This window comes from Mesoplodon mirus (assembly GCF_964341445.2).
Source record: "Mesoplodon mirus genome assembly, chromosome: 6".
Lineage (NCBI taxonomy): Eukaryota > Metazoa > Chordata > Mammalia > Artiodactyla > Ziphiidae > Mesoplodon > Mesoplodon mirus.
This window is the reverse complement of record NC_138982.1, coordinates 551,406-577,657: the sequence shown is the minus strand read 5'-3', so window position 1 is coordinate 577,657 and position 26,252 is coordinate 551,406. Positions and strand designations below refer to the sequence as shown.

The following is a 26,252-nucleotide window of genomic DNA, read 5'->3' as shown; positions in this document are numbered from 1 at the left end:
TGAAACAACACTGGTGGGAATGATAAATGCCAAATGTAGAGCAGTGGTGGCCTCCGGGGAGGGGAATGGACTCAGGATGGAGCAGCACGAAAGGTGTTTCAGTTGTATCTGGAATCTTTGATTTTGTGTCTTTAAAAGAGGTCTGTAGCAAATAACATTAAGCTGGACACTTTTGGATGTTGGGCACCCCTTTATACGTGTTTGACATATTTCATGATTAAGAAAAATGAGATAACGTCACAAAACAACGAAAATCAGTGCAGTGACTGGCACGCCCTAGGCCCCTGTCATGTAGAGCGAGAGTGGCTGGAACAGTTGGATGGAGAAGGCAGGTCAGCGGTGGTGGGAGGCCACTAGGTGGAGGGCAGGGCGACCTCTAGAGCTCCAAAAGCGGCTTCTGGGCAGCGCGCACGAAGATGGAGCGGGTTTCTCCCGGCGTGGGAGAGGGGGCGGAGAAGCGCGGCCAGTGTGCTGGGGCTGGGAGGTGGCTGCAGAGGCGTGGGCCGGCCCCGTGGACATGGCCACGGTCACGTGGGCTCGGAGGGGCACTTTGTGTTTACCGGGAGGAGGCCCTGCAGAAATAGTTATCCTCGACTTCCCTCTGACAAGATTTGTTTCCTGGGCGCTTGCCAACATCAGAGGAACTTGTGTTGCTCAGAAATACATGGGGTACTTGTTGAGGCTTAAACCGGATTGCGAACTCCTCTTCCCTATTTCAGGTGCTGCTGCTAGAGCAGACACTGTCAGCGCTCGGCCACATCCCCTTGGGTTGTTTTTTCCACCCATCTTGCGCCTGTGGGTTCCCTGTGCTTTCACTTTGCGGGGTCCGCAGTCGGGGCTCTTTTTGGAGCAGTGCCCTCCGGCCAGCAGAGCCCGCTTTTCAGTTCCCTGGGCGAGTCCTCTGGGAATGACTGACAGGCATGGGGTGTGAAAGCCCCTTGCTTGGGGTTGGGACAACTCTGAGGTGGAACTTCCCCTCCTGAGTTCCCCTGAAGCTGGCCCTTGGCCTGAGATGGTTTGCTTGCTCCCTCCTCCCTCACAGGCTTCCCGGGGACACCTCCAGCATATGCCACCTGCTAGAGTCCTAGACTTGGGGTCTGCCTCTTGGGAATCCACCTAAGACAACGGTTCTTCTCATCCCAGAAACTCTCCAGGGTCAGGATGCTGCGAGCCGTCGTCCATCTAGAGGGTTGCTGGGCACACAGGCTCTGGAATCAAACTACCCAAGCTGAAAGTCTTGTCTCTGTCACCTCCTAGCTGTGTGACCTTGCAAAAGTTAGTTAACTGCACTGTGCCTCAGTTTCCTCATCTTTATTTTATTTTTTTAATTTTATTTTTTTTAATCGAAGTATAGTTGATTTACAATGTGTTCGTTTCAGGTGTACAGCACAGTCGTTCAGTTATGTGTGTGTATATATATATCTTTTTCAGATTTTTTTTCCCTTATAGGTTATTACAAAATATTGAGTAGAGTTCCCTGTGCTGTACAGTAGGTCCTTGTTGGTTATGTATTTTACATATATTAGTGTGTATATGTTAATCCCAGACTCCTAATTTATCCCTCCCTCTCCCCTTCCCTTTTGGTAATCATAAATTTGTTTTCTATGTCTGTGAGTTTCCTCATCTTTAAAAAGGGGGTCATAAAAGTATGGGCCTCATAAAGCTGTTGTGAGGTCAAATGAGTTAGGTTATGCAAGAACCTCAGACCAAATCCTGGCATATAGTAAGTGCTCAATAAACGTTACCTTTGTTACCCTTCACTGGAACTTAAGGGACACTTAAGGGCAATCAGGAATTAATACGCTTTACCCCTGAGCCTGTGTCTGCTAACTTAATTTAATTAACCCAGGCTAATTTAATGAAGGGGACAAATAACCTCAATTTATTTGTTATGTGGACACATAACCTCAACTTATTACAACGGTGTAGAATGGACCGGTCAGTAGATTGGCAGGGTGGGTGTGGGGCTAACCGTCTACTGAGAGAACTCTAGAAGAATCCTCACTTTTCCTTTGCCTGAGACTCCACCCCACTGCCCACGCCCGAGGCTGGTTGAAGTGCGGGAAGGTGGGTTTGGACACCGTGTCCAGGAATGGGATTGGATAGGGAGACAATTAGGGAAGGACGGAGAAAGGCTCACTCATCCTTGTGTGAACATCAGCAAGAAAGAGAGGACAGAACTCGAAGTAGTGGACCTGGAACAGGAAACCGAGTTCCAGTCCTGCCTCTGGTTATCACTAGACACGGATTTCTCGTCTCTGAGCCTCAGTTTCCGCCTCTGTAAAAGGGGGTAATAACACCAGTTCTGCTACTCCGCAGAGAGGCTGTGAGGATCTAGGGGGACACAGCAGAGAACACGCAGGGTACTGTGTGCGGCTGTGCTCTGCAGTCCTACAGACGGCGCCAAAGCAAGGTGTCAGGAGAACACGGCCAGTGCATGTTCTTGGAAATTATCCTTGGAAATCCCTTAGGAGGGTGCCATCTGGGGGACCCACAGTCAATACATCCAGCACAGACGGGTTTTTCTTCGTATGAAACAGTTGACTTAAAAGAGGAGTCATGCTATCTGGAAAGCTCCTCTCTTGAAACACCGATCATGCCCAGCAAGGCATGTCCCTCACACCAGGAGGGACCCGTGGCAAATGAGCCCGTGTGAAGAGGAAGCAAGTTCACGCCTTCCATCTCTTGGGCACAGGGCACATCCTCACTGAGGGAGCAGAACGCCAGCACCAGTTAAATGGTGTCTCTCTCCCCTACGCTTGCTTAAGGTACAGGCCTGTAGGAGACGCAGGGCATTAGAACAGGAAGAAGAGCGCTGAGTTGCCCGGCTGCCTTCCACGCTGGGGGTGAGGCCCTGCAGACTTCTCTGCCGTCAGCTTTCAGGAACCCTCAACTCAGAAGTACCATGACGCGGTTTTAGACTGCAAAGGGCTCTCGGAGATCATGCAAGGTGAAGAAGCAAGGCAGAGAGAGGCGTGACGGCCGACCCCAGGCCTCACAGCAAGCCCTTCTCTCTCTTTTGCTTTTTTTGTTTTTGCGGTACGCGGGCCTCTCACTGTTGTGGCTTCTCCCGTTGCGGAGCACAGGCTCCGGACGCGCAGGCTCAGCGGCCATGGCTCACGGGCCCAGCCGCTCCGCGGCATGTGGGATCTTCCCGGACCGGGGCACGAACCCGCGTCCCCTGCATCGGCAGGCGGACTCTGAACCACTGCGCCACCAGGGAAGCCCAGGCCCTTCTCTCTTTAGCGACCGCAGTGAGGACTCATGGGAGAACCGTGGGCCTTGACCAGGGACGCAGGGCTTCAAACCCTGTCCCGATTAGTTGGGGATGTGTGTGCGCTAAAAGAAGTCCCTGTTTGTAGAACGGGGATGAGGAAACTTTCTCCCCAGAGTAGCAAGACGATTAAACGATGTGCATGTGTAGCAGAATGTTAAATAGCTTGAGCCCAGACGGGGAAGCCACTCACCCCTCTTTCAGTGCCCAAGGGTGCATCCGCCCCGGTAGCAAAGTCGGAACCCGAGACAGGCATGGCGGCCTGGGATACGCGGAGCGGGGTCCTGGCGAGAGGGCACCTGTGGGGTGGGGGAGGCCGTGGGGCCCCAGCCGAGGAGTGGCTGGTCTGGCGGGGGAGCGGGGGTCTCAGCAGAGTTCATGAAAGTGTCCCCAGGAGAAGGAATCTGGTTTGAACTCCAGCCAGACCCAGGCGTGGGGAAGCCACCCGACAGCAGCGCGTCTGGAAGGGACTTGGCCGCCCTCCTCTCCACGCCTTCCTTCCTGCTTACACTCTGGCTGCGTTAGAAACAGCAGGGGGAGTGGGGGTGGGAGAGCGCTGCTGCCCCCCTTGTGGGTCGAGAACGAGGGTCCTCACGTTGAATAATAGTTGACTAGCTGTGCTGTTTACTGGATTGAGACTGTTTTGTGACTTAGAACGAGCACAGAATTTTTAATTACTTATAAGTCATCAGAAAAATCCTGAGACCATCCATGTTCTCAACCACGGGCAGGAGGCAGTATTTATCTCCCACTGAACACGTTGAAAGGGACCTTGGAAGAAATTCCTTTCAAGCCAAAGCTGATTTTGTAAGTGGACCTCGAGAATCTCTCCTGTTCCACACACAGTTGACATCCGTTGCTCGCCCAGCGCTGTGCTTGGCATACGGCAGGCTCTCAACAATGTGTGGATTCATTTATTTACTCCTCGTCCCTCTGGGATCTCCAGGTCCTGGAGGCCAAGAATTTTGACTCTTTAATATCTGAATTCCATAGTGCCTGGTGCAGAGTCAACCCATCAGTGCCTGAGGCATGAACAGAATAAAAAGGAATTCTGTGCCAGCTCCACAGCAGCCACCATGACAAAGGTTACACTGTCGAGCCCGCTGGTGAGGAAGGAGGCGGGGCCCGCGCGCACCAACATCACGAAGATCCTGTAGTTACATGTGACACTAATTACGCCCACAGGCTGAGGAGCTGCAGCCTCATCTCTGACACTGACAGAGGCTTTTCCCACTCATGTTATTCTCCTCAGATTTCAAAAGAGTCGGGGCCATGATGGCAGGTGTAATTATCTCTGTCCTTTTGTAGATGCGGAAGCTGAAGGTGGAGAGATCAGGGACCCAGGCAAAGCCTTTGGTGAGCTGAGACTAGGTGAGACTCAGGACCCCTACTCCAAACTCAAGCTCTCACCTAAAACCCAAAGCCACAGAAAATGCAACTGAAAGAGAAAAGGTGGGGGTGGTTTCTCCCACCACAAACGGCAGCAGGAGAGAATAAGACTTGCTGGATAATGTATGCAGTCTCAGGGTAAAGTGCAATCTTATGGTTGATGTAGAATCCTCAGGAAATTGGGAGCTGTCGTGGAAATTCTGAGATGAATGAGGGGCGGCATGAAGTGCGTGGCTGGCCTCACCGGATCAGGGTGGCTCCGGCAGGGAAGGGATGATTCTAGGCATCCAGAACTTGGCACAAACCACATTTTGCTGCTGGGTGACTAGGGCTGCAATACAGTTCCTGGAGCAGCCAGAAGGTGGCGCCACTCGCCAAGGGAACCCAGTCAGAGGCAGCCGCCTGGGGCTCCTCCGCCACTCTGATTTGGCCTGGAGGCCACTGTTGGATTTCTGCCACGAGGCGAGATGCTTCCCAAACACCAAGGGTTCATCTCTGATTGCCCCTGTGCAACTGCTAATCCCTTCTCCCTCGGGCACTGCGGAGTTGGCTGAGCAGATGGTAATAATAGGAGGGCCTTGCAATCCAAGCAGTTATTGTCATTTTAACCACTGCAAACAGTGACGCCAGTTACTACCACAGTTTATCGAGTGCTTGGCCGGCCAGACGCTAAGCCAAGTGCTCTAAGTGAATTATTTAATTCCCATGACAATCCTGTAGAGTAAATATTATTATTCATATTTTACAGATGAGAATGTTGAAATTCATAGAGGCTGAGAAATTTGTTTTAGGTCACAAATCCAGTCAATGGCTAAGTCAGAATTTGAATGCAGGTCTTTTGGACTCTGTAGCTTGTGTCATGAATCACTGGGATGCACTTCTCCGTCTGTCTTCCTCCCTCCCACGCTTTCCGTGCACCCGGCATTGTGCCGGGGGTTCGATTCAGGACCCGTCGGACTATACCTCTGCTCCTGGGGATGAATGAGAGCAGTGGGCCATCGGAGCATGTTGGAGAACAGGAAAGAAGGTTCACTTGTATCTGGTACCACCTTTAGGTCAAGCATGATCCTGGGCACTGTTCAAGTCGGAAATTCCAGGTGTCTGTTGGTTACACTTAATCTGGGTTTTTTGTGATCTCAGATCAGGTATGGGCTCTGGGCTCTCTCAGTAACCCTCTGACTAAAAATGTCTCCCTTCACTGACAGTTAGCAAGGCCTGGGATATATTCTGGCAGGTGTGTGTGTGGAGGGGGGGTGTCAATAAAACTGCTTCATTAATGCTGGGGCACAGGTCACCACCTGACACTTGAAAATGAAGGAGGCGGCCAACATGTACTGCACGTTCCTATCCCAGCTGGCCAACTAGCAGAGCCACGAAAGATTAGGGAACTGCGCTCATGGGAGGGCAGTTTCTTCCCTTAGACGTCCTCCACTGCTTGGGAATAACGAGGAACTGTGACAGAAAGGTCTAGGGTCAAGGCTGGGGAGAGCAGAGAATTCCACCCTCTCATTTTACAGGTGAGGAACATTGGAGAGAAAGGGGTTTGCCTCAGGGCATGCAGCCAGTTAGCAGCACAGAGTGAAGACAGACATGGGAGTCAGCTGTATTTGGAATCTTCATGCCCATGGAGAGTGTGGTAAAGTGACCACCTGCTCAAAGGAGTTATGAAAGGGAATCTGGCCTATTCCCTGTGTGTCTGCAAGGAGAGGTCAGGTTGACCCAATCTCTTCATTTAACAGTTAAGGAAACTGAGGTTCAGAGAGGTGGAGTAACTTGTCCAAGATCACACAGCAACTTAGTAGCATTTACTGTTTCAACTATATGAATAGTACTCTCTCGGGCTCTCTGTACCATGGCTGTCTGTACCATGGCTTTCCTTTCTGAACCCCAAGCTCTGTGTGGTTTCATAGGATTTGGGATCTGATTTCAAGTGCAAAAGGAAGTGAGGGTGAGGTGGATTAGGTGCAGAAATGTTCACATTTCTGGAACCTTTAAAATGACATTTGAGGAAATAGGATAAAATGTTGGAAATCAGGACTATAAGGTGATAAAAACAATAGCTATTGATATGGGTGGAACTGTGTACCACCCAAAAGATATATTAAAGTCCTAACCCCTACTGAATGTCTGTAAAGGCAACCTGATTTGGAAACAAGATTTTTGCAGATGTAATCAAGTGGAGATGAGGTCATGAGGGTGGACCCGAGGCCAATGTGACTTGGTGTCCTTGTAAGAGGGAAATTTGGACACTGACACACAGGGAGAAGGAAGGTGGAGACTGAACTAATACATCTACAAGCCAAGGAATGCCAAGGATGTGGCCCCCATCAGAAGGTAGAAGAGAGGCCTGGAGCAGATTCTCCCTCAGAACCCTCAGGAGGAACCAGCCCTACTGACACCTAGACTTCCAACTTCCAGCCTCCAGGACTGGGAGAGAATCAAGTTCTGTTGTTTAAGCCACACAGTTTGTGATACTTTGTTTCTGTTTAAAAATTATTATTATTATTATTATTTTGGCCACGCCACACGGCACGTGGGATCTTAGTTCCCAACCAGGATCTTAGTTCCCACACGCCCTGCAGTGGAAGTGTGGAGTCTTAACCACTGGACCACCAGGGAAGTCCCCGTGATACTTTGTTATGGCAGCCCTAGAAAACAAATATAATAGAAATAGAAAACCTCTTATTAACGAATTACTTTGCTGGGCACGTCTTTGTTGATTTAATCACTATTTGTTGTGCATCTACTATGTGCCAGGCACTGTCCAGGGCGCCAGAGAAAGGTCAGGGAATAGAGAGGCCAAGCTCCTGCCCTCTGGAAGCTTACTTTCTAGTTCCCCTGCATTATCTGCCAGAATCCTCACAGCAGTTCTGTGAAATAGGGATTACCCCCCTCAACTTGAGGTAAGGGCCTCCCGTGGGGGAAGGACAAAGCTGGTGGCTCTGTCTGAGGGCACCACCCGGCCCTTCTCAGTCACTCTGTTCTACCTCATTGACCGCAGAGGCGTGCACCTGACTCCCGGGGAGAAGGTGACACAGGCAGGAGCGTGGGATCCAGCATTTCTGAGGCCAGAGTGGGTCCTGCTTCCCAAAGACACTGCACCTCGGTCCCAGCCTGGAGAGCCCTGCGTAGCCACTGTGAGGCAGAGACCCTGACGCACCAGCTGTGTCCCGAGCCCTCCCTCCCGCCGCTGAGGACGGGGCTCAGGAAGCCCAGTCTGGCTGGAGGAAGCAAATCCCTGGCCCTGACAGCGGGCAGCGGCGGCTAACAGCTGGGCCATGGCACTGTCGCCTGCACACGAACGCTCACAGAGTATCAGCGACCGGCAGACAGGTACTCTGTGATCCTGGTGGGAGGGCACAGAGACAAGACCACGCCGTGACTGCATCTGAACGGAGAGGCAAGGCCGCTCTGCAGCCACACAGACTCAACACGCGCCTTGCAGCCAGCTCCGTGAGGGACTGCTGTTTACCCCTGACGGCTCTAGGCCTGCTTCACTCCTGTCCACTGGCTATAAACTGTAAGCTACCCACTCGTCCAAGGGCCCCCGGTTCCTGACAGCATCCAATGTAGAGCAAGTCCTTACTCTTCACTTCCCCCAGATCGCCCAGTACAGGCCCAAACCTCACAACAAGCCCCTTCCAATCCCTCTTCCTGAGATGTCCCAGGTTCCCCCAGAGTTTCTCTCCTGCTGCAGCAAGTGACAAACCTGACTTTGTCCCCCTAGCCGTGTGCTCTTGGTGGCCTGCGTGGCTGTAACAGGTGCCTGCCTCACTCCCAGATCCAGGCCCTTGGGGGTCAGCACTGGGGGCCTCGCACTGGGTGTGGCCTCTCACCTCCCAGGAAGACCCCTCAGCTCTCCAAGGGGCTCGTGGACCTAGGTGTGGTGGGAGGCGATCACCCCTGCAGGGGACCGGGGCCCCAGCCCAGCGGTCTGTGGGAGCCCGTGGTGTAGGTGCGCGTTTTCCCAGGGGCACTCCTACCACCCCCCGCAGGCGCCCACTGCCCATGCGGAGCTGCACCACGGGGAGTTCCTCAGCTCTGCTCAGAGAGGTTCCGCCTCCAGGGCCGACTGCTCAGCACATTTTTCTGAGAGTTAAAAATCACTGAAAAAGGAAAATAGAAATCCCTAGGGGGCTGCACCATTCCTGACAGCCAAGCCATTAAACTTTCAAGTGCGAGTACCGAGCCGTGTGACAGCTGGAAGGCGCCCAGCCTCACGCACCCCCGCTAAAGCGGTTAGTTCCAGTTAGAGTGAGTTTGGGTAAGGATCAATCACTGTTTCTGGCAGTTTCTCCCAAATTGAAAGAGGCAGAGAAATGGAGAAAAAGGAGGCTCATCCCAGAGTTTAAACTCCTCTCAGAGAACGGTCCTGGCTGACCACGGCTCTATCTTCTCAAGCAGTGGGCACTCAAGCCATCCCTGGCCCGTTTACCCTTTAGGGTCTGGGGTCTTTCAAATGAGTTTAACAGGAGGCTTTTCATAAGTTTTGGGGGACAGACAACATACTGAGTTAGTCCTGGCTGGGACACTAACTCAATGAGGAACTTAATCTCTGTGGGCCTCAGTTTCTTTGTCTATAAAATGGGTGTTGTGGCCTGCATTGTGTCCCCCATCCCAATCAACATGTTGAAGTCCTAACCCCTAGTACCATGCAGAATGTGACTGCATTTGGGGAGAGGGCCTTTAAAGAGCTAAGTTAAAATGAGGTCACCGTAGTCTGATGTGACTGGTGTCTTTATAAGACAAGCAAATTTGGACACGGGTGTAGAGGAAAGACCACAAGAAGACACAGGAAGAAGATGGCCACCTATAAGGCAAGGAGTGAAGCCTCAGAGGGAACAATCCTGCAGACACCTTGGTCTCAGACTTCCAGCCTCCAGGACTGTGAGAAAATAAGTTTCTGTAGTTTAAGCCCTGTGGTATCACCCAGTCTGTGTTACTTTGTTAGGTGGGCCTCACAGACTGATGCAGTGGGCATTCCCCCATCTTCCTGGGTGACACAGACATTGTTGAGAGAATCCATTGAGACAGTGAGTAAAAGTTCCTGTTAATACTTGCAGGTGTCACGCAGAAATGAGGGTCCTACCGGAGGCCAGCGGCTCAGAGTGACAGTGTGCACAGCTCACCTCCATGGGTCTTATCAGAGAGCAGGATTCTGCTAGGAGACACTGGAGGGAACCATGTAGAGCCCCAAGGGCACCTGTGCCTGCTCCAGAGGGTGGCTGGGACCTGGGTAGAGCCCCCGGGAATTGGGGGTTTGCCCTCCACAGTGAGTGACTGGCCTGGCTAGCCCTGGGTGTGCTGGGGGCCTCCTGGCTCCCTCCCAGGCACCTGTGGGCACTGAAATCCCACCAGGAGCAATTCGCTCTGCAGGCAGTGCTCCTGGGGGCCAGGGCCAGGAACTTTACTCCCTTGTCTCATTCATACCTCACAGCCACCAATGGGCCAAAAGCTGTTTCCACCTTCATTCTGTACATGAACCAGTGCTACTAAGTTAAGAGACACATCCCTCCCCAAGTAACAGTCAATTCATTTATCAGATAAACTTCCTCCTCAGAGTGGCTGGGAGCAGGCTGGAGCAGCGGGCCTGAGGCAGGAGATGGATGGGCCGCAGGCTGAGCCGCTGGAGTTGGTCCCCTGTGGACAGACACTCCACGATGAAGACAATAGCAGGAGGGAAGAGGAGCTGAGCCCTGCCCAGATAAGAGACAAAGAGGCCACGTGTCCCTCATTCTGAGGTCAAGGAGAACTTCCTGACTACGCATGCGCAGAAAGGCTCCTCAGGGACCAAAAGGGGAGGGGGCATCATCCTGTAGTAGGTGATGTCAACCTACCCATAGGCCTCTTCACTAGAATCCACCTTGGCTAAGAGATGCGCACGCACACAGGGGAGGACGCTGAGTTACACCAGATATACTGGATACGGACTCAGAGCCAGGCAAAGCAAGATGATTGGCCAGAGGAAACCCGGAAGAAATGCCCCGTACAAGTGATTCAAGGGCTTCCCTGGTGGCGCAGTGGTTGAGAGTCCGCCTGCCGATGCAGGGGACACGGGTTCGTGCCTCGGTCCGGGAGGATCCCACATGCCGCTGAGCGGCTGGGCCCGTGAGCCATGGCCGCTGAGCCTGCGCGTCCGGAGCCTGTGCTCCGCAAGGGGAGAGGCCACAACAGCGAGAGGCCCGCGTACCGCAAAAAAAAAACAAACAAAAAAGTGATTCAAACTACCACGAGGGCACGACTCTCCCTCTGAGCCCGTCCATGTGAGTGTATTCACACGTACTCTTTTTACTCCTGATAAACACATTACTTGTTTCACTACTTTCCGTCTCTTGATGCAAATTCATTTCTACAAGGCTGACGGGCCAGGGCCTTGTCACTGGCCACTCTCCCTGGTGGTCTAGTGTCTGGGATTCAGCGCTCTCACTGCCGGGGCCTGACTTCAAATCTCTGTCTGGGAACAGAAATCCTGTTTCAAGCCACTGCAGGCCGAGGCCACCCGAGATCAGGCCCTTACCGGGAGGGGTGGGAGAGGATGAAGGGTTGACACAATTAAAGGCTGGTGGTGAGGCCTTGTGCTCTGGGCAGCCAGGGAGGGCGAGTGAGGGCGGGGCCTCGGGCGCTCTGGGATGGGGGTGGGGGGTCGGTGGGCGGGAGTGGAGGGTGAGGGTTCTTAGCCTCCAGTGTAACTTTGCCCAGAGTCTGCTGAGAGGGGGCCTTTCTAACTTCATTTCTCTCTCCAGGCTGTAGCGTTTTGTTTCCCCTAAGACTTATTTAGATGGTTATTCACCGGTCCCTGAAATAAATAAATAAAAATGACCAGTTCTCCGACAGCAGGTCGGTTTTGTGATGGAGTTTTCCACTCCCTGCACACTGCTTTTCATTACTTACCGATAGTGGCTGAAATAACTTCTCATTTCTCCTGAATAATGCATTTGTGACACTCAGCTCTACCAGCTCGTTTACAGCCAGATAAATGAATCTTTATGTGCTTTTCCCCAGCCAGACAACAATAAACTAGGTTTTATTTTCCTAAACTGAGTCCTCAACTTCAATGGATCAGCATAAACCCTCTGGGGCAACGCCGGGGCCCCCGGATTACATTCTGCTGGGTTCAGCCATTCTTTCAATAACTCCCCGCACAGAGGCACCACGTGTGTCCTCGGCACTCGCCTGGGTTAAGTTTTAACTTGGTTCTTCTGGAGAGTACAGGCCAGGAGGAGGTCTTTCCTGTTGCTCTTGTACACGGCTCTTGAACTGTGTAGGGGTTTTGTCTTGAGAGGCGGCTGTGGAGAAGACTTCCTCCTCCCACCTGGTTTGGTGCTTCTGTGAGGCTGTGGGGACTTCAGCAGCCCTGGACCTGGCTGGAATACCCCCTCCCCTCCCTGGCCCTCAGTGACAAGTCACTGGCAGGAGTTTTACTTATAACTTCATTTTCTTTTAAGATAAAACATTGTAACAGTGCAGGAGTCCCAAGGAAGCCTGCTTCTGCCTCTGTGTCCAGTCCCCCAGCCCCACGCTAGAAGCATCCGTTGCCACCACTTTGTGTGTGCTCCAGAGAGGCTGTGTCCTCCCACCTCCCTCCCTCCTTCCCTCCCTCCCTCCCTTTTTTTATTAAACAAACAGTGGCATAGCACAGACAGGTTTTGCAGTCTGCCTTTTCATTCAAAAAAATGTAGATTGGTGCTAGCTACCCATCAGTACCAAGCGAGCTTCCTTGTTTCTTTCTTACAACTGCAGAGGATTCTGCTGCATTACTTAGCCTATGGAGCATTCGGCCTGTTTCCAGCATTTCTCTTCAGGGTTCCGGTTGGAAACCTTGAACCTGCCTGGTTCTGTATTCAGCACTCCCTGCCCAGCCCCTGTGGGCTGCCTTTTGTGCGCTGCGGTGTATCACTCCTGGAATAGAGAGCTGAGGGAGGTGGGGCACAGACCGGGAGAGCTTGGCGCTTGGAGGTGAGACCTGAAAACTGCACACACCCTCCAGCCACCCCCTCCCTCCACTAGGAGACCTGGCCAGACGCTAGCATGGCTTCCATTTGCTCCAGGCCACGTCCCTAGGATGACCCCAGCCCTCTTGAAATGCCTGCCTGAGAAAGCTTACACTGCCAAAGAATTTACTGTTCCAGCCAAAACCTGACAAGAGGCTCCTGACCTCCCTCTTCTTAGACGATTACTTTAGGAAACTTGGAACTGTAACTGCTTTCTCTACTCCTTCGAGATATGAATCTCCAACAACCCAGAATGTTTCCTCCAGGACCTGTGAAATGCAAACATCTGGGTTCCTGTAGGAGGGTATGGTGCTAACCTTGGGGGGGCACTTCCTCCCGTTTGTTCGTGTCATAAAGATATGAGAGGCGTGTTTCTCCTCTGGATAAGCGCCAGGTAGCAAGCACGGGTGGCCGGATTACCTAGACCACCCTGCCTCAACCTCCTTCAGTGTTCTCAGTCCTATTCTGAAGTCTCTCTCCCTACTGCTGTGCTCTGAATAAAACCTGTCTTGCTGATTTTAACCAAGTGTCCAGTGCAGACTTTCCCTTTGACAGCTGGGGAGTCAACCCCACATGCAGATTGCCCTGCAGACGGTCATGCCTGGTCCTGACTCCCAACTTGGTCCATGCCGAGCTTCTGGCAGGTTCTTTGGGTCTCACATTTCATCTCCATTTCCTGGGGCACCTCTGAGGGCTGGTTAGTACCCCACTCATTCTCTAAACTCCTGCAGTGTCTGTGGTTTGAACCTCTCATGAATTCATGTATATAAACACAGTTGTTTATGTTACTACCCGCTCAATGTCTCTAACTTCTTGTTTATTCAATTCCACAAACTTTAACTGGGTATTGCTTACACACCCAGCAATTTACATACATTATTTCATTTAATACCTATGGACCAATTCTAGGAGGTAGACATTCTATCTTCATTTTTATTATGAAAATTTCAAACATATATAAAAAGAAAGAACGGTATAATGGACCCCCGTATAACCATCACCAGCTTCAATGATTATAAATGCATGGCCTATTTTCACCAATATCCCCTCACATTTCCTTCCCACCCCAGATTATTTTAAACAAATCCTAGATATCGTATTATTTCTTCTTCAGATATTTCAGTACAGTATTGCTAAATTATGAAGATAACTCAACAGTATACCCTGGAAGTGATCATTCCATAATAGTTACAGAGCTATTCCTCATACCTTTTGTGGATTTATCATTGCTTATTCAACTAGTCCCCTATTGATAGGTATTTGGGCTGTTTCCTGTCTTTTGCCATTATTCGTAGGATTGAAATAAATGGTCTTATGCATACTTCTTGTTCACGTTTTTGCCAATGTGTCATTGGGAGAGATTCTTAGAAGTGGGATTGCTGGATCAAATTCAATATACATAAATGCATATAAATTTGTCTAGAAATTGCCGACTTCTTCTCTACGAGTGGTTGCAACGTTTTTTATCCCCATCAGTACTGTATGGACTTCCCTGGAGCTTCACCAACAAAACAGATTGACATATTTGTGGAGTTTTGCCAATCTGATAGGTGAAAATTGTATCTCAGGTAGGTTTTGTTTTGTTTTATTTTTGTATTTCTCTATCATGAGTGAAGTTGAGCAAACTTTTGTATGGTTAAGAACCATTTTCATTTAATTTTTATTTCAAATGTCTCTTTATATCTCTAGCTTATTTAAAAATAAGAGTGTTGCTGGCTTTTTTTTTAAACCTCAAATTTTAAATGCTGTTTATAGAATAGGGATATTAACACTTTATATTCTAAGTTGCAAATACTTCTTTTTTAGTTTGCCATTTATCTTTCAGTTTTGCTTATGGTGTTATATGGCAATGTAAAATTTAAAAAATTTTTGGTAATCAAATTTACCAATATTTTAAAAAATCAATAAATTGCTTTTAGATTTTGAATTGTATCAAGAACAAATGTTCCCACAGCCAAGTTATAAAGGAATTTAGCTTTGTATGGCTTCCTCTTTTTCTTTTCTTTTTTTAAATTTATTTATTTTTGGCTGCACTGGTTCTTCGCTGCTGCGCGCGGACTTTCTCTAGCTGCGGCAAGCGGGGGCTGCTCTTCATTGCGGCGCAGTCTTCTCACTGCGGTGGCTTCTGTTGCTGCAGAGCACGGGCTCTAGGCATGCGGGCTTCAGTAGTTGTGGCGCATGGGCTTAGTTGCTCCATGGCACGTGGGATCTTCCTGGACCAGGGCTCGGACCGTGTCCCCTGCATTGGCAGGCAGATTCTTAATCACTGCACCACCAGAGAAGCCCCACGGCTTCCTCTTTTACATTTAAATCTAGGGTGCATTTAGAATTGATCCTAGAGTACAGTGAGGGATGGATCCTATTTTATTATTTTCCTTATGACTATCCAGTTTCCTGAATACCACTTGCTGAAAAGTCCTCCATTGGTTTCAGATGCTGCCTTTATCAATACTAAATTTCCATATACAGTGGGTCCTACTTTTAAATTTTGTTTTAAGTTCCGTTGGCCTTCCTATCCCTCGTGTCCTTTAATGCTTTAATGATCGAGACTTTCTAGTATGTTTTATTACCTGGGAGCGCTTTCCCTTCCCCTTGCTCTTCTTTTTTTAGTTTTTCTTCTTAGCTCTTCTTGCCTTTTTGTTCTTACAAATGAAGTTTATGATAAGCCCATCTACTGCTAAGAAAAAACAACTGTGGTATTTTAAAAATTAGGATTGCATTAAGTTTACAAATTAATACAGAGAACTGACATCTTTATACTATGGAGTCTTTATATTTGAGCACATGGTGTTTCTTTCCATTTGTATCTTCAGGAGGGTTTTATTGTAGTCTCATATAGATTTTGGACATTTTAAACAATATTTATTCATTTTATTCATTTCTTTTCTTTTTTAAAGAATTTATTTATTTATTTGGCTGCATTGGGTCTTCGTTGCTGGGCGAGGGCTTTCTCTAGTTGCAGTGAGCGGGGGTTACTCTTTGTTGTGGTGCGTGGGCTTCTCATTGAGGTGACTTCTCTTGTTGCAGAGCACGGGCTGTAGGCACATGGGCTTCAGTAGTTGTGGCACGCAGGCTCAGTGGTTGTGGCGCATGGGCTTAGTTGCTCCATGGCATGTGGGATCTTCCCAGACCAGGGCTCGAACCCGTGTCCCCTGCATTGGCAGGCAGATTCTTGACCACTGCCCCACCAGGGAAGTCCCATTTATTTTCTTCTTTTGTTTTTTGGCTGCATTGGGTCTCAGCTGTGGCGTGGGCTCCTCGTTGTGGCATGCAGACTTCTCTCTAGTTGTAGCGTGTGGGCTTTTCTCTAGTTGCTGCGTGTGGGTTTTCTCTCTCTAGTTGTTGTGCAAGGGGTCCAGGGTGCGTGGGTTCTGTAGTTGCGGCATGCGGGCCCTTCAGTTGAGGCATGCGAGCTCAGTAGTTGTGGAGCACGGGCTTAGTTGCCCTGCGGCATGTGGGATCTTAGTTCCCCGACCAGGGATCGAACCCACGTCCCCTGCATTGGAAGGCGGAGTTTTTACCACTGGACCACCAGGGGAGTCCCGGACATGTCGTGTTAAGTTTATTTAAAGGTATTTCATTTTATTTTTTGCTATCATAGATGAGATTTTCTCTTCTGTTATATCTTTTTTTGTTGTTTATAGATATGAGGGGCATTGATCTTTATTTCTTTTTATAACCTGCTACTTTACTAAAATCATGTTATTGTTTGTTGTAAAATTGTCACATGGAACCTTTGGACTCTCCAGCAAGACCAGCATTTTCCCTTTTTTGTTCCAGTTCTTGGTGCTTCCCGATCACTTTCTCTTCTCTGATTGCATTGACTACTACGTCTGACCAATGTCACATAGTAGTAGAGATAGTACACATCCCTTTCTTTTTAATTTCTGCAGGAAGGGCACTAGTGTTTTCTTCTCAGAGACAATTTATCATTCAAGAAAGTCTCCAAACATCCTCATTATCCAGATGAGGTATCAAGATGCAGAGAGATCAAGGAAGAACTTGCCTCGAGGTCATGTGGGGCCCGGGTTTGACCTCAGGGCTCTCTGGTTTCATCATCCCCAGTCTTCGCAGCACAGCCTCTCTTTTCAGTTGTCTAGACTGCTCTGACCCCTTCCTCAGCACGGACCTCATATGTTAACAGATCTTAAGAGATTTAAGAGTGGCTGAGCTCGGCGTATGGGAAGGGCACAGAGGCCCCGAGTAACAGGACTCAGTCTCTCCCCTAAATTCTTTAGCAATTCTGCTCCCTCCCAGACACTCTATGCAGCAAAACAAGAGCCCCCAGGAAACCACCCTTCTTAGAACGCAGTTTACTGACCACCTGTATTACTCAGTCAAGAGCCTCAAGCCTCCTTCCCCTCCCCTGCTCCGTCCGAGGATTTTTTTTCAGTCTTACGCAGCCCTCTCCCTCAGAGGAATTCTCAATATATTTTTCTCTGTATGGTTACATTTCTAACGATACGTCAGTGTCCCTTATAGACCAGCTAACAGAGTAACTATCTTACTGGCCTCCTCTCACTAAAGAAATTGTATTTCTTGAGCAGTAGACTGCGTGGTTTGTCTTGGGTAAATGCATTCAAGCTTTTGCTGGCTCTAAAACTGCTCAGTTCTTTCTCCTCCCCCCTTTCAGGGACACCAGGCTGTGAATCACAACAAGGACCCTGTTGCCTTTCTTTTTATTCAGTGGGGAGGATTCTTCTCGTATCTTTTATTTAAAAACCTGCTAGGACCACAAGTGCTGTGGGGAGAGAAACCTGGCCCAGACCTAGATTGCCTAAGCTTCCAGCTATTTCCCCAAATAGGTAGACCCCCAGAGTATGGGCTCCCTTTCTCTGCAAGGGACAGAAAGAGGGACTGTGAGAGCAGGGAAAATATTCAGATCAGGCATATTTAAAATTCGAATCCTCTTGCCTTTCAATAATTTTGATTTCTCCTGTACTCCAGCTGACAGCCTTTGCTGTTGGAGGTGTAAGCCACTGGTTTCTCCCATGGAGACCCCTAAATTCGGTGGAGATTTAAGCCGCCACGTTCCCCTTTCTTCCCCAGGCAGCAGCTCCATGGACCTGGCCTCCGCCCGCTCCCTGTGCTTTGAGACTGTGCGGCTGCACCTCCTCTGTCGCCACTCTCCTTTTATCCGCAGCTCCGAGGAAGGGAGGCTGCTAATTCCAACCTTGTGTTTGGCCTGTTAGAGGATGAAAGGGCCTGATGTTGCTGCCAGAGCTTATTATCAGTATTATTCACTTGGCAAGGAAAGTCAGAGCACTCAGCAAAGCCAGAGACGGAAAGGGCCACCTTTTGCCCGAGCAGTGGGCTGGTGCCCGGGTCCGCCTTGGCCTCTGTGGCCACCACCTGGGAATTCTTCCATCTGTTTTTACTGCTTAGCAGAAGTATCAATAGCTGAGAGTTTCTAACACAGCTGAGTCACACAGAGAGAGATTTGGACTTGAAAAGGAACTTCATATACATTTAACTCTAACTAGGACTGGCTCCATAATTTGTGGGTCCCAGTACAAAATGAAAATATAGAGCTCCGTGTTCAAAAAGCAGGAGAAAGGGGGCCTTTAAAAGTACTAAGATTTTCCTTTCTTCCTGGTTTTTCTCTTGACCTATCATGGTCATGTTTGCTGTTTAATCTTGCAATCCCTTGAGCACAGGGATGGTCAAGGGGCAGCTGCGACCCTCACAGGCACCCAGGGGGCTGGGCCTCATGACTTGGGGCACATTGTGGCCCACTACTGGGGGATTACCCTTCCTGCCAGCCACTGGACTGAGGTGCCAGGCCCTGGCCAGGGATGGGGAAGTCCAGCCAGGCATCTCCCTTTCCTATATACTGGCCACCCTAAGCCATGGGGGACAGGAGACCCCCAAGAGTACTGAACCCAACATGCCACCCTGCCCCTCCCTGCCCCTGTGACCAGGCCTCTGCTGGGGGTGGGGCAAGGAGGGGGGCTCAGGAGAGGCCTCGGGTCTCCAGGGGTCATGGGACCTGGCTGTCCCCGGGAGACAGGGACTCCGTTTGAGCCAAGGCTCCAAGTTCCTGACCCACGCTTCATCGTGCCCTTAGACTTCACTTACAAAATACAGATTCAAAGATACAGCTAGTGAGAGTTTCAAGATGGTGGCTACTGAGTCTTAAAACCCAACTTTGGGGGCCTTCAGAGCTCAGGTTCCATAGGGCTGTACTCGGCCAATACCCGTGAAGCTGGCCCTGACTCTGACCCTGGTTCTTCCAAGGCTCACAAACGTATACAGTGAAAGAGGATGGAGACACTTTCCTCAGGCTGCTTTCCCGACCCTGCTATGGTGTGAACCCCTGCTAGAGACCCCGTTCTGGGCTGCTTTCCATGCTGTGGCTTTTCCCACAGTGGCAACAATCTCTTTCCCCCTCTCAACCCCTTCTTTGTTTTCCTGAATATGTGCCTTTGTCTCCTCATGGTTGGTGAGTGAAAGCTCTTGGTGGGGGTGGGAGAGGCTATGGGAGAGACCCTTTCCCAGAAAGGCTCTGGGAGTTCTCAGTTAATCCTGCCCTGTCCCCATCCAACCTTTTGTTCTCTTTTCACAAACAGCTACAGAAATGTTGGACATAAAAGGAAATCATGCTGGTCACTTGTTCTGAACGTCCCCGTGGCTCCTGCAGCCTGGTCTGAGAATGTGCCGCTGAAATGCACTTCCAGCCCAACCTGCTCTTGGGCCACAGAGGTCCCTGTTGGATTCTGTTAGGGGCCCAGGCTAAGGAGGAGGTGACATGTCTCTCTACGTGCCCAACCACCATTCAGCCCCTTCAGGGCTCAGTAACGGAGAGCTTGATCCCAAGCCTCAAGCACAGTGCTGGTCCTGAGGAGTCAAAGAAGATCAGGGAGGGCTTCACAGGGGAGGTGCCATTGAACTGGACTTGAAGGGTGAGGAGGTCTGCTGGGTGCACAAGGGCGGGGAGGTGGTGGCAGATGGAGGAAAATGGGCTTCCAAGGGGCGAGGGTAAGGGAGCGTTGTGAAGGGTAAGGAATGTGGGGGCAGGTGTTTGGGAAGATGGGCAGGAAGCTCCAGGCCAAGAAGTCCAAGCGAGGGCAGAGGAACAAGAGTTTTCGGCTTCTGGATCCCAGCAACCCCCAGCACGTGTGGCTGCCCCTGAGACTCCGTGAGGAGAAGGCGCCGCTTCCTGAAGTAACTGAACTGTGGAGGTGCGGGGGGCTGAGCTCTAGGCCGGGAACGGGGAGACGGCCTGGTGGGGGGGGGTGTCGGGTCCTTCCTGAGCTCTGAGGGGACTGGCTGGTGGGGGGCGTCTAGGGCTCCTTGACCAGCACCCAGGGAGGCAGTGAGGCCTGCCGCCCAGGGGGAAGGGTGTTGTTTCTCAGTGCCCAGCAGTTGGGCCTACCGCTTGGGGACAGAGAGGGCTTAGGAGGGAGCTGTCTCCCCAGGGTGACGAGAGGACACTGTTGGTGGGGGTGGAAGGACTCCTGCTAAGGCCCTGAAGGGAGCCATGGCTCCAAAAGCAAGCCCTTGGCCAGAGGCCCAGCCCCCGGGGGCAAGTGCTCTGACTGAGGATGCCACGCTGCACGTGCACAGCCCCTTTCCACATCTTATTTCATTTCATGCTCATAGTGGCCCATCCTACTGGTGAGGTGTTCGTCCATTTCAAAGACGGGGAAAGGGAGACATGGAGCGCATGAGTGGGTGGTCCACGTGAGTGGCAGAACCAGGATTTGAGGGACGTCCCGCTCATCTCTGAGCATCGATCGTGTACAAGGCTCTAGGTATCTGCGGTGCCAGCAGTGAAACTTCCTTTCTACGCTGTTAGTCACTGATTTTACTAAACACGTTACACTCAGTCAACCCCCAACAGCCCTGTGTAGTAGATAAAGTGATCCCCAAACTGCAAATGAGGAAACAAGTTCAGAGAAGTAAGTAACTGATGCAAAGCCACCCAGCTAGTACGAAGCAGAGTCAACAGTCAAATGCAGGTTCCCCTGACCCCCAGCTTGTGCCCCTTCCACTTGCCTAAGTGATCCTGGACTGTGAGGGTCTAGACTTGCAGATGACACAGGACAACCTGGTAACTGCCGCAGTGGATGTATGTGCAGGCTGTCAAGCGATCGCAGAAGGAGCAGGAAAGCAGCTCAGAGGAGTAGCCAGGCCGAGGGCATGTGGTGTGTTCACGGCCTCCCAGGTGGGAGGTGTGGCTAGGATGGAGGTGGCTTCGGAAGGGCCTTGTGGACTGAGCCCAGGGTCGTGGATTGTGTCCTGTGGGTGAGGAGGAGCCCAGAGGGTTTTCGGCCGGGACAGAATGCAGTCAAATGGCACATGTCCAGGTGAGCCTCCTGGTGACGGGGTGGAGATAACGGGGTGGAGAGCGGGTATCGGCAAAGCCGTCTTAGAGCCGAATGTGGGTCAGTTTTGCAACAGCAACAGAAAAAAAATCATGTGTCTATCTCAGATATGTAGAATTTTCTTTTGTTCTCTTTGATGGAACAGAGCTAAACATGGCTGGAGGACTGGGCTGTGTGATACAGAAATGACTCCACTTTATAGGTTGTTCTAACTGTATCTTCAAGTCCATGTTTTATAAAAGAGGAAAAAGAGAACTCTGTATTCATACTTAGAATCTCACTTAGAGTCACTTGAAAGGAAAATGACCCCCATTCGGGGGCTGACTGTCTTGGCATCCAGCCCACAGCACTGTGCCTGTACTGCTCTCACTGTGCACTTCTCTGGTCTGTAGCCTACCTGCAGGCAGGACCTATGCAACTTATTTATCTACGGACTTGCTGGAATACCCACAGCGTTATTATACCCATTTTACAGATAAGGAAACTGAGGCTCAAAGAAGTTGGGTAAAAGTTGCCCAAACCTCTAGAGCCAGACCAAGTCAGTCTCTCTTGAGTATGGACTAGGTTTTGTGGTCATACTTTTTGACCTACAAATTGGGATGCCTGACCTCTCGTGAAAAGTCCGTGTGGCATCTGAGTGCAAGAAATTGTCTGGCAAATGCTGAAATATTGGAATAAGGGCGTTCTGGTGGTTTACAGGACACAAATATTTGGAATCAGCACTGTTGGAGAGAACCCTGGAGGAATGGCTGTCTGAGATTTGCCAGCTTTAAGGCCCCGGACTGCTCTAAGATGGTTCTCCTCACAGCATAGGTGGATGCCAGCAGAACAGCAGCTCTGGGGAAAAGCCGAGAGGACAGTGTTGGGTGTCATGCGTACTGTGCTGTCAGCTAGGCACCAGCTGGTGGTGGGGGAGAAGCATCCTGGGGTGAAGTGGGAGGCAGGAGGGGCAAATGGGGAGCCCCTGAGTGTGTCTGCCCAGCATCACCCGGCCACACACGAGTGAAGGTCCGTGAGCTCCCCCCGTGGGCTGCGTGCTGGGTGCCCCAGGGTGCGAAGGGTCTGAGCTGGCAGTTCCTGGCTGGGCTAGAGGCTGATTTAGCTCAGAGGGATGCCAAGGCCAGCATTTGTGGGAGTGGGGGAGGAGAGAAGCCAGCCACCCACAAAGAGATAGGTGAGCTGTGCAAAGCTGGCTGCGGCCCCAGCGTCAGAACCACAGGCTGCAGGCAGACGTGACGGATGAGCTTGGCACTCTGGAGAGCAGGTCCTGACCAAGAAAGGGACAGAGAGGAAACCTCTGTGTCCTGACCTGGCCAATAAGGTAGCCACTGGCCACATGTGGCTATTTAAATTTAAATGAATGAAAATGAAAGAAAAATGTTAACTCCTCAGTCTCATTAGCCACAGGTCAAGTGCTCAATAGCCAGAGGTGGCTGGTGGCTACCAGACTAGACAGTGAGGATACAGGACATTTCCATCATTGCAGAAGCTCTCGTTGAATGTACATGATCTCATTAATACTTTTTATATTGATTACATGTTGAAATAACATTTAAAACATATTGAGTTAAATAAGATATACTAATATTAACCTCACCTGTTTTTTTTTTACTTTTATTACTGTGGGTGGTAAACTTGTCAATTACCTGCATGGCTCAGATTTCTACAGGACAGCCCTGTATAAATGGATACAGGAACACACCTCCATTTAGCTATTGTTTTTAATGCCACATCCATTCAGTGGTATTCCATTTGATGATGGCTGTAAAAACCCGTTCTTAACACAAAGGTTACAGAGTCAGCCCAGGCTGATGGTACAAATGCAAGCTTTGGACCTGGAAAAATTCAGGTTCAAATCTCAGCTCCATCTCCCGACGGGCTGTGTGATTTTGGGCACATAACTTCTTTGCGCCTCAGTTTTTCCAGCATTGCTTTGAGCCCCAGAGGAGATAGTGCCTGCACAGGGCCTGGCGTGGGCGCGGCCCCGAGCGCACCTCAGTAAATGGTGGGCCCTGTTACTGTTATTATTATTATTATTACTGTTGTTATTGTCCTTCACGGTTTTAGCACGGAAGCGTAAGGGGTTAGGGTCAGTCTCTCTGGCCTCAGACCGCTCACATCCCTGCCCCCTGCCTCGGCACCCTTGCTGTCTGATAATGACCCTCCAGAGGTGCAGCAGGCAGCTGTCGGCATCCTCTCCCAGGCACTCACCTGCTGGCAGCTGCTGGTCCATGAGGCCCGGAGGGCACTGCAGCTCTCTGAGCGCGTGGTCTTGCTGTCCAGGTGCATCCGCAGCTGTGCCTCCAGCTCCTGGCTGACTTTCTCAAGGGCGTGCACCTTGGCCATGTATTCCACCAGGCAACCCCCCAGGTCCTCGACGGCACTGAGGTCCCTCTCCAGGCCTGGAGTGGGTGCCGTGGCCAGGCCTGAGCTCCGCAGGCCCTGCAGGAAGACGCTGCTGATGCCCAGGGCCCGGCGGGTCACGCGGGCACCCAGGCCACCTGTGCACCCACTGGGTGTCATGCCTACATAGACCCTGGGTGTGCGGGCAAGACCACCCACGGCAATAGTCCTGGAGGCTGGGAGGCTATCCAGGGAAGACGATGACTGGGCTCCCCGGAAGGATGCCTTGTGCCTCTGGAGCGGCATGCTGGAGCTGGCCCCCGCGGGCGCGTCCACCACCACCCGCCTTGTGCTCATCACCCCTTCTGCCTCTGCTGTGCCTAGTGGGTTTGCAGAGCCCGGTGGCTTTTGGTTTCCAGCCCCAGCGTCCCCGTGACTTGGCCTCTCTGGCAGCTTCCCTGTGCCAGGGCTGCTGTGTCTGCTGTTTTCCATGAGTTTCCACCATTCACCAAGCTGAAAGGGAAATGGCCCCCCCAAGGGCTGTGTGCAGAGAGGCCCTCAGGCGTTCTCCGCAGGGTCATGTGCAGGCTGTGCACATGACCTCCTAGATTTTTCTGCGGGTAGTGGGGAGGCTGGATCAGTGCAGGCTGTGAAGGTGGCTCATCTGGGCTTGTGTATTTCACTACCTGAGAGGGCAAGGCAGGCACCCAGCAGCCCCACTTCACAGATGAGTAAACTGAGGCTCAGAGACCTTAGATCACAAGTGCAGCGAGTGGCTGAGCCAGGACTGACTCCAGGTGTTCCAGGGCTGATGTCAGGGCTCTCCAGCCTTACTTGTGTTGCATGTGTGACTGTGGAGGTGTGCCTGGAAATGGCTGTGAACCAGCCTTGGTGGGAGGCAGCCCCAGGGACTCCAGAGAAACAAAGTAAGCCTGTTGCTTCCTTCACGCCTCCTCCCTCAGTCCCGGCAGCGGCTTCAGGTCCCTCCCTGGCACCTTCCTGCCCCCCTCCCCGCCCCCACCCTCCCGCACTGTGTTCATCAGCTGCTTGACCTTGGCCACACTGCTTCACCTCTCTGGACCTTATTTTCCATGCACTGGCCTGGGCTCTTAACTCTCTCATACACTAGACAAGGGACCGTGGGCAAATTCAGGTCCCACACACGTCAGCCACCTATTATGCTCCAGATGTTCCCCACACCTCTGTTTCCCCAACTGCCAGAAAACTAGTAAATAAAAACAAGAGGTTTTCTGGTAAGATCTTTAAGGCTGTTCCAAGTTAGGATTGGATGACACCCTCTAGACTTTAACTCATGCCCTCAGTATCCAGAAAGGACCTTGCAGCCCCCAGGATAACAAAATGGACCTAAAATCCACTGCATTTAAGTTTAACCCTAGAGAAATGAAGTATCCAAAACCCAGAGCTGGATATTTACCCCAGATCCTGCAATGTGGCAATGTCCCTTGAGGAGAGAAGGGGAAGGGGTCAGCTGAATCCATCCTGTGCTGGGCAGGTTTCCACGCTTTACTTCACCGAGTTCTCAATTCGACCTTAGGAGGTAGGTTCAGGGCTGACATGCACTGACATTTGGGCTGCACAGTGCACAACTCCAGAAGCATCTTCACATGTCCTGTGATCACCTATTCTCCCTTGTGCGATGACAACCTGAGAGCTGCCGTGACTCACCCAAGGTCCCCTGTCCAGGAGGTGGCGGAGCTGGGATGAGAAGGCCTCTTCTGACTCCTAGTCCAGTGACTTATCTAGGACCCCCTCTGTCTCCCTAAACCCAGAAAACAGGGTACCTCCCGATGTCACACAGGTAGAGTTAAATATTCTGGAATATTCTATGTGCTCCTCCCTTTTTCTTTCTTCCTTCTACTTTTTCTATTTGAAATGACATGGAAGGTACTTTATAAATATCAATGTTGGTTATATGATTATCAGATTAAGGAACCGACTTGATCAAGTAAAGGCGGGCAGTGCCCCTTGTTTATTTAGATGTGGCTTTCTCGCTGAGAACACCACCTCTGGTGCACCCCGAAGGCCCGTGGCTCCCACTAGTCTGTGTTATAATAACATCCTCTTAAAACAGGTGATGCTGATGGGTCCCAGGAGCTGCAGGAACTCTAGGATGCATCATCCAAGGCTAAGTGAAGAGCTCAAGCCACTGCTTACGTTGTTTGCAAAGGTGCCATGTTTAGGCACTGTTACTCTACGGAATGGTGACACTCAGTGGCGAGTTTTCAGATTTCTCCGACCAAAGATATTTACAATACAATCCTGAGCCCAGGGACGGGGAGGAGGGTGTCTTGACACCAGTATCTCTAAAGACCTGAAGACAAATGACTTTTGGGAGGAGAAATCCCAAACATGTTCTAAAGATTTTGTTTTATCAAATGACAAATGGCTGTTAGCTCATCACTCTGATAAAAATCCAACTTACTGTTAAAACAGATTAAAAAATACAGATGGACAGGTAGTGTTGGTACTGAAGGAAGACTTAAAAGTTATTTAAAAATGAAAGAATGCAAAATGTATTAGCAACTTAATCATCTGGCTAATAAAATAAGTTTATTTATATATACATGGTAGCTGAATTCTGTGGATAAGGAAAAATAAGTCATACATCCCACATATGTATATATAACATATGTATCTCTGATTACATATATTATATATAAATTTTACTTTTCAAACAGATTTCTTTCTCTATATACACACACACATTGATATTTTAAATGCAATCACGGACAGAAATATTATGATAAGGTTGAAAGATCAGACAGCAACACGCTGGGAAATGAATCTCAGAGAAACACGTAACCTGCTTCTTTGTGGGTTGAAGAGTCTTTGAAGACAGACAATCACCAAACTCATGTTAAGTAGGTTCATAGACATTGAGAACACACACTTTTGAAGGCCATCTTT

At 50.4% G+C, this 26,252-nt stretch overlaps 1 protein-coding gene across 1 annotated transcript in view; it reads right to left on the bottom strand.

Moving 5' to 3' along the window:
• The window catches only part of BFSP2 (beaded filament structural protein 2), a gene marked incomplete at both ends in the record, with an annotated part of 69,015 nt that extends 45,334 nt beyond the window's left edge, over nt 1–23,681 (bottom strand). The window contains one exon of the mRNA XM_082625391.1: nt 23,193–23,681. Within this exon, the coding sequence (XP_082481517.1) occupies nt 23,193–23,681 (489 nt within the window). The remainder of the gene's footprint in view (nt 1–23,192) is intronic.
• Nucleotides 23,682–26,252: the final 2,571 nt, after the last annotated feature.